This window comes from Pagrus pagrus (genome assembly GCF_965226575.1).
Source record: "Pagrus pagrus genome assembly, chromosome: 10".
Lineage (NCBI taxonomy): Eukaryota > Metazoa > Chordata > Actinopteri > Spariformes > Sparidae > Pagrus > Pagrus pagrus.
Window position 1 is genome coordinate 19,868,154 of NC_140194.1, and position 12,803 is coordinate 19,880,956.

The 12,803-nt window shown below is 40.1% G+C and overlaps 1 protein-coding gene across 1 annotated transcript; it reads right to left on the reverse strand.

Moving 5' to 3' along the window:
* Positions 1–584: 584 nt before the first annotated feature.
* LOC311263338 (rhombotin-1-like) lies at positions 585–12,551 on the reverse strand. The gene is made up of 5 exons (XM_084363320.1): positions 12,153–12,551; positions 10,338–10,551; positions 4,506–4,631; positions 4,062–4,170; positions 585–1,227 (listed from the first exon to the last, which is right to left on the reverse strand). Exons 1-4 carry the CDS (start codon positions 12,172–12,174, stop codon positions 4,065–4,067), a joined length of 468 nt encoding a protein of 155 aa, XP_084219446.1. The 5' UTR covers positions 12,175–12,551; the 3' UTR covers positions 585–1,227; positions 4,062–4,064.
* Positions 12,552–12,803: the final 252 nt, after the last annotated feature.

Below are 12,803 nucleotides of genomic sequence, written 5' to 3' on the forward strand. Positions count from 1 at the left end.
TCATTTCTTACTAAAATCATGATGTTGTGACATTTGTTTTGACATTTTATTTTGTAGATTACATCCTCATTTGTCACGTTTTACATGCCACTTCCTGTCTTTGTCTGTTTCCCACTGTTTTTCCTGCTCCCCTGTGTTCCATTACATATCAGCCTTTGTGTATTGAAGTGTGTTCTTCACTCGTCATTGATTCCTCAGTGTCTCACGTCTGTTTCCTGGTCGTGTCTTCTCCTCGTGTTTTACCTGTATGTTATCCTGGTTTTCACTTAGTTTAGTTTTCCCGCTCTTGGATTATTCTTGCCTACTGTCCTTTTTGTCTAAACCACAACAGTCTGTATCAAACAAACATTTGTACTTACGATTATACGCTTATAATTACTTCATATGCATAGGTTGACACTAGAAGACCCTGTATTAGCATATCCATAAATTCTGGAAGGAGAGTATGTAATTTTAAGAAGAAGAAAGTACTTTATTGAACTTTTTTGTTGTTGTCTGTATCTCAAAAAATGTCTGGAGAGGATCTTAAAATGATGTTTCTCTGATTTTGGTCACATTAGTACATTAATAACGAGCACACACACTGAAATTAAAATTAATTTTAATTAGTTGAGAAAAAACAGCTTGAGATCAAACAGAACTATGTTGGTTTTGAAGCGTCCCTTGCCGTCCGAGTCTAGAGGCAGAGAGATGAAGCAGAAACAAATCACTCCTCAGTTGTTGAGCCGAGCCAAACTATATTTGCAAACATGTCTGGTTTGTTTGGGGCTTCCTACATGCCAGAAGGGTGGAGTTCGGTGACTGTCAGAGTGATTTGACGATCAGAGAGACGTCTACAATAGACAACTTAGTATTTTTCTCTGTGATGGATGACTTGGTGTGGCCTGATTGGCTTCCCTCCATCCATCTAGTATTTCAAGACTTTTCAAATAATTTGTCGAATGCATAAAAAAGGGCAGAACCATCTCAGTCCACGTTAAGCGCTCTGGAAAACATCCTCCTGATAGTTCCACTGTGTTCATCTCTGGACTGTCTGATCAGAGACGTCCATTTTCAGGATTGTTTACCACGCAGCTCTGTAATTAAGAGTTCAATCATGGGCTCCTGGAAACATGTTCCATTGGTGTTGTTTTCACACATGGTTCAGTCTGAAACAGGAAGCTGGCGAGCCGACGGTGCTGCTGGGAGTTTCTTGGTTGAACTGGCTCAGAGTATTCCTGTTCTGACCTGCAGAGAGAGAAGAAAGTTTTAAACAGCTCCAGGTCACTCTGTGTGGTTTTAGACATGATCAGCTCCATGTGTCCATTATCTTATAATTAACTGTGGTGTATGTTATCAACGAATGGTGGTGTGATTTGCTACAGAGGAACTATCTTAGAAAAAACATTAAATATCATTTTTATTATATTTCAAAGACAGATAAGTTGTAACTTTATTGGAAACCAAAGACTGACTGTATGTGAAAGTAGGCTGCATTTTACTACAGTATCTGTGTTTGGAAAATATCTGTTGAGCTTTAGATATGCACTAATCTAGACAGGAGACAGCTCTGAGTGCCTAATAAATCAAGCTCGATCCATTTATTTCCCCGAGGAGATTTTAAAAATATTTCTATCTGAGCCTTTTTTATGACTCTTGTGATTTTATATTCATAAATTAGATTTTGCTGCTTGATTGCTGGATGCCTGGATTTGGACATGTACTTGTTTGCTGTTTGTGTGGATTTTTATTGCTCTCAAGTCTCTCTTGAAAAATATCTTAATGTCGATGAGACTACCTGGTTAAATCAGGTTACTATCTTGAATTAAAGTCAACATGGTAGAAAGAAATTCTTGACTTGTCCCACATTGTGACGTGGTTACGTAACACCGTGGTGTTTCCTTGTTATACTTCACACAATGAAACTATACAGTAAATTGCAAGCAGTATTACAAAGTGTTACTAAAATCTCATGGACCGTAGTCAGCACCATTTTCTTACTGCCTCTTACTCATTTACAAACTAGAACATTAACACACAACTTAAATGTATTTGTCCTGTCTTTTAAATGATTGAGAATGAGTTAATCTGGATTTTTCCCATAGTCAACATGAAAAGAGCTTTACCCTTTGAGTACACCTCCCTGTTTTCACTTCAGTACTTGAGTTGGTGATTAACGAGACTGAATGCAGCTAATTCCCTGAGGTTGTATAACTCAGTAGGAGGTGAGTGTATTGAAGAGCAAAATGTCACTTATGTAATTTGGTTTCACAATTAAATTTCACTGATATTCAGAATAAACACAGAATCTGATTTGCATTCATATTCTCTAACTTTTCATCCACATTCAGCCCAGTGGCACGAAGCTCTTAAATAAATTAATGTGTAACCCAAGAAGGGGGAGAACCAAGAATAAATACACATAAAACGCAGTGGGCCAGTGGTCACATTTTGACAAAAGTTTAAATAAATCTGCCAAAAATCCAACATCAACAAAGTTATTTGGGTCTTGAGAGAAAAAAGTCAGAGAGTTACAACATGTGGAAGCCAAAAAACCTTCAGTGTGGTCATTTTATCAAAATTACAGAGTCGGAGCCACATTTCTAAAGTAGACCTCCATTCTGACGCTCTCCAAACAAAATATACAGCGAATGACAAACATCTGTCCGCACATGAATAAAATATTCCTCATTTCGCACCTCAGTCAACAGAAAATTGAAATAGCCCTCAGAGTCGCTCAAGTCCTCAAATGTATCAAGATGTAATGCAGAAAAAGTAAAATGATCTCCCGAAGTGTCTCAACGTGAACTCTGGAAGACCTAAAAAGTACAAACTGTCTGTCAGATGTCCTGTCTGGTGTCGTGTGTTTTATGAACTGCAGTTGTAGAGTTGGTATCATAATGAGAGGTTGGGCTGCTGGTGGATTTCGGGCATGTTTTTGAACCCTGAAACACTCATAATTGTGGATTTTGTGGTTTTTTCTGCACTTGCTTTCAAATTTCTCCCATCTGCCCTCACAGCCGATCTCACGCTGCTCACGCTCGTCGAGAGGCTCAATGGAGGAAAAGCTCTGCTGCTCCCACAGGAGTTATTTGTCTGCTGTTTAAAGCTTTAAAGATGTGTTTAAACCTGCAGGCGGTTACGAGAGGTAACTGTTTAAAAAATGTGATTTCCCTAAAAGAAAACTGCAAACTTCACACTCTCATTCACCAAACCAGACAACAGCCTGCGTACTTTGAGGGACAGTAAAGTGATTGATTTTCTTCAACAGATCATCTACAACATAACATGATTGTTTGCCTGTCTGGACATCAGATTTGGGCTCCTGATAGCTGAAAATCCATTCAGTATTCTTATTTAATTCTATTAAACTGCATTTGCATTTACCACCTGTCAAATTAGAGGGGCTGTTTTTACCCAAAAGGGGGCGGGGCATGAAAGGTGCTCTCATCTGTAAGATTTCGCGATAAAAAAAGACTAAAACTAAGCTGATCGCAGTATCAGGATAATATTGTAAATCGTACTTATTTTGAGCAGGATAATCATGACATGACATTTTCATATCCTCCCATACATAGTATAGTACAGCTTGTAGAGCTCCATTATCAGTTTAAATTTAAGGGGCAGCGTTTAAAGATTCAGCAGCCACAACAAATACCAGTTTGTCTCACTGATTTAAAAGGTGACATTAACTGAGGCACTGTTTGGGTGGTTTCAGTTTTAGCGCAGTAATGAATGAGACACATCCAGCTCTCAGCCTGATTTATATGCCCTTGAGACTTTTTAAATATCACAAACCAGACGTGATGCGCAACAAGGATAATATTAACAGACATTCTGCGCTCATAAATGAACATATGCATCCAACGTTTTCAAAGATAAAATGCCTCATCAACATATCTCTGGATCCTCTTGCTCATGTCAGCAGCCCTATGGTTTGAAGTCTCCTCTCTACATATGGTCATATCTGGGATGAGCTTGTGAGCTCACTTGTATACCTTCCAGATATCTGAGCGCATGGTTTAGTTCAAACTGTCAGAGCAGCTGTCTGGGCCTGTAAGTCATCCTCATCACTATATTACCTCTTATTGAGTCTGCCTCTCCGTGCTGCCATTAAGATGGCCTCCTTCATAGTCCAGCTGGCACAGGATCATGTTGTTCTTGAGGAAAAACTTGTCTCCCACGCAGAATCTGCAGAGAGAAATAAAAATATGGAAGTGGGTCTTTGGTTCTTGCACGAGCTGAGTGAATCATGAGGTCCCGGAGGAACATTTCAGGCATCTTTTTTTTTAAAGCATTTGTGAACACCATCGCTGCATAATCAGAAAATTAATCTTGCATGATTGCTGGCTGATTAACTATCGAAGTGATATACAAAGTTTTACCCCCTCGAGGTTTCAAACTGTGCAGTAAGTTTCATCACACTCTGATTACAATGCGCATGACGACCAGTGAGCTCACTAGTACACCTCCCAGATAAGTCGACTGAATTTGATCTCCCTGGCTAATTGCTCCCCTAATCTTACCTCTGGCGGCAGAGCTGACAGGCGAAGCAGTCTAAATGGTAGACGTTGTCTCTGGCTCTCATCACCATCTCAAAGGCAGGGATCAGCTTACTGCAGGCTGCACAGTTCCCCGTCACCCCGAAGAGCCTGCAGAGGGGAAGAGGGCGACAAGCAGACCTGAAGTCTGGACGCACTGATATACATTTCAGCCAAGAGCTGAAGAGGGGAAAAACACTGAAATAAAGGGAGGACGAGTCTAGAAAGTAGTTCAACAGGACGCTCTGTGTCTGAGTCAGTGTAAAGAGGCAAACTGCATTTCCAGGAATTATTGCCTGCTTATTGCTGTTGCTGCCATAGTGCTTACATCGTACTGTATGGATTATGAGCAGCCAAGTGGGAACAATCATTCACATCAGCCTCCTCATTGTAATTCTGAGCAGAAGATATAAAGATGGTGGGCGATAACTGTAAAAATGTCAACAATCCAGAGCCAAAATAACCACAGAGCCTACATCACAGTTAAATGTAAATAAAATCCAAGATTAACACTGATGCGATCAAGCTACTGTTAGCTAATTAACAAGATTGTCTACCGCCATGCTAATATGGCTCACAACAACAATGCTTACCTGTTATCATTTAGCAGGTATAATGTTTACCATGTTCGACATCGTAGGTTACTGTGTTTGCATGCTTAAAGTTGCTAACTAGCTCTAAACACAAAGTAGAGCTGAGGCTGAAGGGCTTATCAGTAACACCTTATAATAACCATCACTAATAAATGATACATTTTAAAGCTAATTAAACTTTGGTTCATCGTTATTTGACAGCCAACAAACAATGAAATGTTTTCTAAACCATTAATCAAGCACTTGTTTATTTTAAAGTTGCACCTGATGTTTATAACACAATAAATGTATTTTATTAATCATAATGTTTTGTCAGAATCTTATTTGTTTTGCAGCTGTTTGGTCACAGTCATTAGAATTTATCCTCTGGGGACTATGACAGTCTTTTCTTGGCAATCCATCCATATTTCACTGTGGACCAAAACTGCCAGACCAACCAACACTGCTATGAATACAGCAGCACTGCTAACATGCAAAAGAGCAAGCCTAGAACTTTTACTGGTATCACCTGAATCGTTATCTAGGAACAAGTGACAAATAAGGAACTAGTCGGGACTTAGTGGACCATGCACAATAGAAGTATATTAAAGTGACTACGAGGAACTTTCAGTTTTTGTTGATTTTAGGTCCCCTTTTGACAAAAGCGATACGACTGCTGTTGTAAAGATCTTTGCTAGTTTGTAATGATTAACTCCTAAATCTGTGAATCTACATAATGTTCACTTCCTGATCAACTGTTTCACCTGTTTCCTGTTTCTTGAATTCCCCCTCTGGATCTACTAAAATGATCTTATCTTTCTGGATATGAATCAGCAACTGAGCAGCACAAAAAGCAACAACTACCCTTTGATTTTGTGTTATGTATTTACTTTTGTGTGCCTCCTCAAATAGAGTGATTTTCTTCTTACAAATTTTCACTTTTCACCCCTACATCTTAACATTTTAAGGCTTGTTACTTTTGCTTGAATGCATCTGAGTGGATTATGTTTATTTTGCATCATTGCACGTCGCCTTCCCAACATCACAAGACTGATTTCAACCTGTCAGTGCAAATCACACTCGGAAGACGTAGGAGGACAAAACGGCATAAAACACGTAAGAAGACGGAAACAGAAAGAGAGGGGGACTGGAATGGGAAAATAAGTTGTGTTAGTGTCTCATATCTGCAGAGACCCTGCAGCCCTCTGCCTCGACGCTTTACCAACCCAAAATGTGCAATTCGTAGCCTGGAAGTGAAACTCAACAATCGTCTATCTTTGTGGTGTGTTTAGTAACAACTCAGACAAATCCTGTTGATTCATCCTTTTACTTAAATAGTCTTTGAATTGTATTAATATGACGTGAGGTTCAGCAACAGTAGCTTTGCACAGAAATGGCCGGTAGAAATGTCCTTCAGAGGAAGACTCTTTACTAATACTTGAGTACATTTCAGAGCCTGTACTTTTACTTTTACTTTTACTTTTACTTGAGTAAAGAAGTTGAATCAGTACTTCTACTCTACGCAAGTATCTGTAATTTTGCCATCTCTGGTATTTTTATAGAAATCTAAAACCTAATCCTCACATACACAGTTTATCTGTGTCTTGTTCAACTTGAGCTTGTTTTAGCCTGGTCTCTATTTATGTACGGTGTGATTGAAGGCTTCCCAAAGCGGCAAGCCATCTTAAAATAATGTTGTAACAATGTTCTTCTTATTCTGTGTGAAGGCAGGATCACTACTATTTAGATTGTATCTACTTTAAGCAAACTTCTGTTGCTGCTGCAGGAAACTTAGATGATTTTTCTCATGAGTGTCAAATAAAGCGTCCATAAACTGGCCAAACTTGGATCACTACTGCATTACATGAGCTGCTGATAGAGAGCATCAAAATGGAGATTCACAGATATGAAAATGTCACTTTAAGAACCAGACGGGTGTTTTTTGCCTCACGGGGCTTCAGAACTTGAGAAGTTGAGAGTCGATTTATTACACTCCTCTGAAACTAACAATTTATCTGACAGCATTTGAACTCTGTCCTCAATCTACCTGAGAACAAACCCTGTGTTGTTTTTAAATACTGTGTGACTCAGTGCTGACCAGCTGCAGATTGCTTCACCTCTCATTCACCTCTAAAGGAACGAACAAACGGCTCCCTCAGAGCCTGACACACATGAAGATAAGTGGCCGCCACTGATTTCCATATTCCATTAGAGGCCAAATAGAAAAGGAGGTTTGAGGGGGAACCGTTATGAAAAACGACATCCGCAGGAGGAGGGAGGAAAGCGCCCGAGCATGTGGACGACAATGAAAAAACGTCATCAAACGAGTGACCAACTCTGGAACAAAAGAGAGTCCTAATTAACTGAATGTTCTGATCTAACGAGCCTGAGTCCTGAGCAGGCACCTGGTGGGTTTTTTCATTCTCCTTAACGAGGCTACGAAGCTCAATGCTAATTCTCTACTAATGGTCCAATTAAAAGAAATCACATGGTTTTAATCCCGCTCTTCAAAGGCTTTCGGTCTGCACCCTCGCAATGATGAGGAAAACAGGAGGCAATCTAGCCAATTTAACTGTCAAAAGGGGTTTTGGTCTCTTAAGTGCAGCGCAGCTAATGAGAGACTTAGCTCCAACCAAATCCAGCTGGATTGTACATGAGACTAACACATGAGTTCAGCAATGTGGCTGAGATATCAGGAGTTCTCCTGCTGACCTGACACCAGACGTCATTATTTCAGGCAAGAAAATGAGGGTGTATAACTCTCAGATGGGCCGTTTGAGGGAGGTTAAGGTTTGTGTATAAGTGGTGTCATCAAGATTCATGGGCAAAAGATTGTGAAGGTTGAAACCTGCTTGAATCTACAGTGAAGTTAAAACATGCTTTAAATAAATTAAAGTAATTGGAGTGAGGTTATGCAACACTCGACCTCTCGGGTCTGTGAATCATTATACAAAGAAGGAGCTGTTCTTCCAATCTGAAAACATTTATTTCTATCTGAAGAGTCTTTAAAGAGTCTGAAGTGCTTCAGAGTGTGACAAGTGTGAGAGACTTGGCAGGTAATGTAGCATTAGCATTAGCAGCACTTTAGTTGTTACTGGCGCTTGGTAGCAATGCTCTTATAGCGATATTTTGACATTTAATTTTCGATTTTCTTATTCACTTTCTTGACAACAACTTAGCTGGAGTCAGCAGACAGTTAGTTTAGCTTAGCTTAGCTTAGCTTAGCATAAATGGATGGAAATGGCTATCTCCAAAGCTAAGAAAAGCAGACTGCCAGCACCTCTAATGCTCACTAATGAGCACATTATATATCTAGTTTGTTTCATTTGTTCAAAAACCAAAGCATGAAACTGACCATCAGTGTTTTACAGGTCGGTTATGTGCTGGACTGTTTGCAAGGCCACCAGAGACTGTTACACTCTGGCTACATTGAACATGTAAGGTATGCAGCCCATTCGTGGAGGTGATAATGTGCAGGGTTGTTTGAGTCACAGGTACAAAAAGATGTTGAGCTGGGATTGTACAGCCCAGTCACCAGGATATAATGTTAGCAGTTAACATTTACAAACCACAGATATGTCCAAGGTTGACATCAGTAGCAAATGTGGCATATCACGTTCACATTATAATCTTATTAGCCTTAGACTTTCACACAGGGAAGTGGAGGGGAAGGTGGCAGGTGTTATTACAGCCTACTAGGCTGCCAAACAGCTGACTGCAGTTGTTTGGTGATCAAAACCATACAGTTGAAGCTGGACAGTCTTTTTCTGTATACAGGTAGTTTCATTTAGCAAAATACAGACACTTTATGAAACATTTCTGTATAAAAGGGCTGTGCACATATCTCCTAAAAACATAAACAGAAGGATATTGTTATGTTTGCAGAGCAGATCTCAGTGGAACATACAGCACATGCTGCTCTCACGCCTGCTGTAGCCACTTTCATTGATTACAGTCCACATATGTAAAACATGTATTTCCAACTAATAACCTGTTAAAATTTTAAGTTAAAATATATTATTGGGTGCAGCCAAATTATGTACTGGTGCACGTAAAGGGAAAAGTTAGGTGGACCAGTGCAACCAGTGTGAAAAATGAGTCTGGAGCCCTGAGTATTGTTGTATATTTGTCATTAGTATCAAATCTTCACGCTTGCTGCTTTCATTGCTCAATGCCAACTTCACCACCTAGTCTCTCATTTCATTCCCTTTTCATGCTTTATTGTCTGAAAATCAAACCAAATTAGCATGAAAGTTCATTAAAAAGGTTAAGTGACCAGAGAAAGCTGAGCCATCATAAACCACATGATCCACTACTCGGGCTCCACTCCCCTTCAACAGAGACTGAAAGAAACTAAAAGGTCAACAATCTGCCTTCTCTGCTGCTGTTAAATAAAAACCATGCAAGGTTATTGCTTTTCAAATACAGTTGAAGGTAGAGAAGTCTGTATCCACTAAACTTTACTTTAATGAACTCTGCAGAGTCAAAAACAGACTGAAGAAGCACATCCAAAGGTTGGTAAAACATGCTTAGACTTGATCTATTAATTGAGCTGTTTTGTAGGATCCTCTCAGAAACATGACACACCTAGAGCGAGGCTTTGCTAAGTTTGGGGCAAAAAAAGCTGTGAGCAGTCTTTTTGACTTTGTGAAATTTGGCTGCCTGCCTAGCTGTGCTGTTTTTGATTGAAACCTTTATCAAATTAGCCGACAGGATCCTCAAAACCTCTGAATGAGTTGACTCAAGATAGTTTACACAATCACAGTAATCTGCGTTGTGGAAGCTCACTGACAGCTGTTGTTTTGTAGATGTATTATACAGTAGTATTTAGTAAAATACTGATGGCAAAACAAAACTGCTCATTCATTACTACATCTCTCCTTATAAGTTACAAATCTGCTCATGTTATTCATTCAGTTTCTGCTCGAGCCTCAATGAGAGGCCACTGTACCCATTTTAACATTATACAATATCAACTTAAATGATAAAATCCCCCAATAATTAGTTTCTCAGTCCATAAAACATTTCTGGAGATTCACAGCAAGACAGTACAAAACTGAAGTAGATGGAGACTTACTTTAAAATCTTTTAAAAAGCTTTTTGGGTGAACTCTTCCTTTAAAATCATCAATATATTGTAAACGCAACCTCTCTGATGGCAACAGCAATGGTCACAGATGATTTGTTCCCCTCTCGTTTCCTTTCCCTTATTCAGTTCAGTCCAGATACACCTGTAAGGGACTTACCTCAGGTAGTCCCTGCGGCAGAGGATGAGGTTGGCCCGGGTGTAGAGGGTGGAGCCCAGCCGTCCCAGGCGGCAGTCGCAGCAGGCGCACTTCAGGCAGTCCTCGTGCCAGTACCTGTCCAACGCCTGCAGCATGAAGCGGTCGCGGATCTTCCTGTTGCAGCCGGCGCAGCCCCGCGGCTTCTCCCTTGACTGGAGGGAGACGAGAGACACACCTGGCAGGAAACAACAGAAGACACAGAGCACAGAGACAGATAAAATGTCTCTCAGGAACAGGTAGAACATGTGTCATGACTAACAACTGAATTTATAGGAATATTGGAATAATTAAAGGTATCATTATATCATTAAAGAGACAGAGACTTCCCAAACTCATAGGTTTTAACATGATCTCTAAGGAGATACAACGTCATGAACAAGCATTTGATTGTTGTATATTAACTGTTACGTGAATTATGATGATTTCAAATAAAGAATAACCAGTTAGGTCAGTTTAAATAAGGGCTGGGCATTATATCAATGTTACATCGTTATCATTATTATGAGACAATATGTCATCCTAAATTGTGGAAATCATTATATCATGATATGACATAAGTGTTGTCTGTTCCTGGTTTTAAGAGCTGCATCACAGTAAAGTGACGTAATTGTTCTAATACTTGCCTTTACCCACTTAGTCATTACACCAGAGTCCAACAGTCTAAGCCCACAAGTCAAAATACTAATATTTTGCATTTGTTTCTGTTCATACACCCTTCTGTTTCTGCCAGACATCTCAAACTTAGTAAACAGTGATCCACTGTGAAAATCTTGCATTTCTTAGCCCACTTCAAGCGTTTGGCCTTGTTTCCCTCCTGAGAAGTGGTTTCGAAAACTGACATGTTGGATTGGAAATGTGGCTAATTCTGTATTCTTGATGGGTTGATCTTCTGATGGTGTCCTAACTTTGGATCTGCCTGATCGTGCTTTGGATACAACTGATCCAGTTTCTGTAAAATGTTTCAGAGAAATCCGCTGTGAAAGCTCCTATTTACTCCGAATATCAGTCTGACTTCTAAGAGTTTCATTTACTTAATAAATCCTCAAACTTTCTAATTATTTCCAGGATTATAAAACAATATTAGAGATGTTCAATGTGGTCTCAGTCATTATTAGGTACACAAAGCCTTAACTAAAACAGATGCACTATGTCATTTTGGAAAAGAAACTCAAAGTCAGACATGAAAGAAAAGAGAAGATGACTGGTTGCTCTATTTAACACAATGAAGGCAAAAATTGTGTCAGGTGCTCTTAGAACATGTTGGCTTTTCAATGATTTAGCCACGACAATAAAGGCTTTAAAATATTTCCCTCCTTGTTTCTTGATATTTTCTTTTTTGGAGTGCCTGAGATCAGAAATGTAACATTTACAATACAAACAAACTTAAGAGATATGTATATGATGGATCTTTCCATAACTTAGGGGTAAAAAAGCTGCCTTCAGGTGGAATTAAGTGTTTGAAGCTATAAAGGATTCTTGCAGATACTGTCAAAGACATTTATGATTTAAATGTATTCCCCAAAACTACATAGTGCTCCTTTAAGTTCCTTGTAGACTCAGTAGTTTTCTAGGTAGGATTACAAAGGAGTCAGCCCAATCATTAATCTTGATAAAAAGTGTTTCACAGACTAAGTTTGAGATGTAAATTGAGGGAATATCTGTTTAGTATTTGCTGCACGGCTGCGTACAATCCTTCCCTTGTCTGTTGTCATATTTTACATCTAACACACATTCAGCGGACAGAAATGCACGTCAGTCTTCTGCAGCTGTACTCACTCTCCTCCTTGTCCAGCACCATCCTTCTGGAAACAAACAGTCCAACAACAACAGGAGAGCCGCCGCCGCTTCTCCTTCTCCTTCTTCTCCTTCTCCTCCTGCGCGCACGTTCACACCCCGCAGAGCAACAACAAACACTGTGGCACTCTGAACAGATGACAGTATTAACCCGGAGTCTCTCAAACTTCAGAAACACGGAGGAGAAGCAGCCGTGGAGTCGCTTTGCGTGAGGGAGTAAATCGCCTGTGGAGGATGAAACCAGCGTCCTCGGGTATCACCTTGGAGAAGAAACGTCCTCAGATGAAGAGGCTTTAAAAGTGCTGATGTCAGAGCAGAAGCATGTCTGTGTCTGCTGCTCCTCAGTCGAGCTCCTCTGCACAGACTGAGCCTCCTCGCAGAGCTCCCTTCCTCCCCCTCCTCCTCCTCCTCCCTCCTCCTTCCTCCTCTCTCAGCAAAAAAAAAAACTCCCACAGTCAAATGGTTTTTTCAGCGCTGCGTGCTAATTATATAAAGTCATTATGCTCAGATCTGATAGTAACCGCCCCCTCCCTCTCTGAATCAATTATTCAATAGACAGCCACACACCAGGACAGCCCGGGCCTGAGGTGTTTTAGAATGAGCTTATTCAACTCCAAGGACACCAATTATCTC

Excerpts from the sequence above, each read along its gene's own strand:
- LOC311263338 (XM_084363320.1), bottom strand. The coding sequence starts at position 12,174 with ATGGTGCTGGACAAGGAGGAGA. Across the intron at positions 4,632-10,337 it reads TGCCGCAGGGACTACCTGAG|GCTCTTCGGGGTGACGGGGA; the intron begins GTAAGTCCCTTA and ends TCCCCTCTGCAG. Across the intron at positions 4,171-4,505 it reads TGTCAGCTCTGCCGCCAGAG|ATTCTGCGTGGGAGACAAGT; the intron begins GTAAGATTAGGG and ends TTCTCTCTGCAG.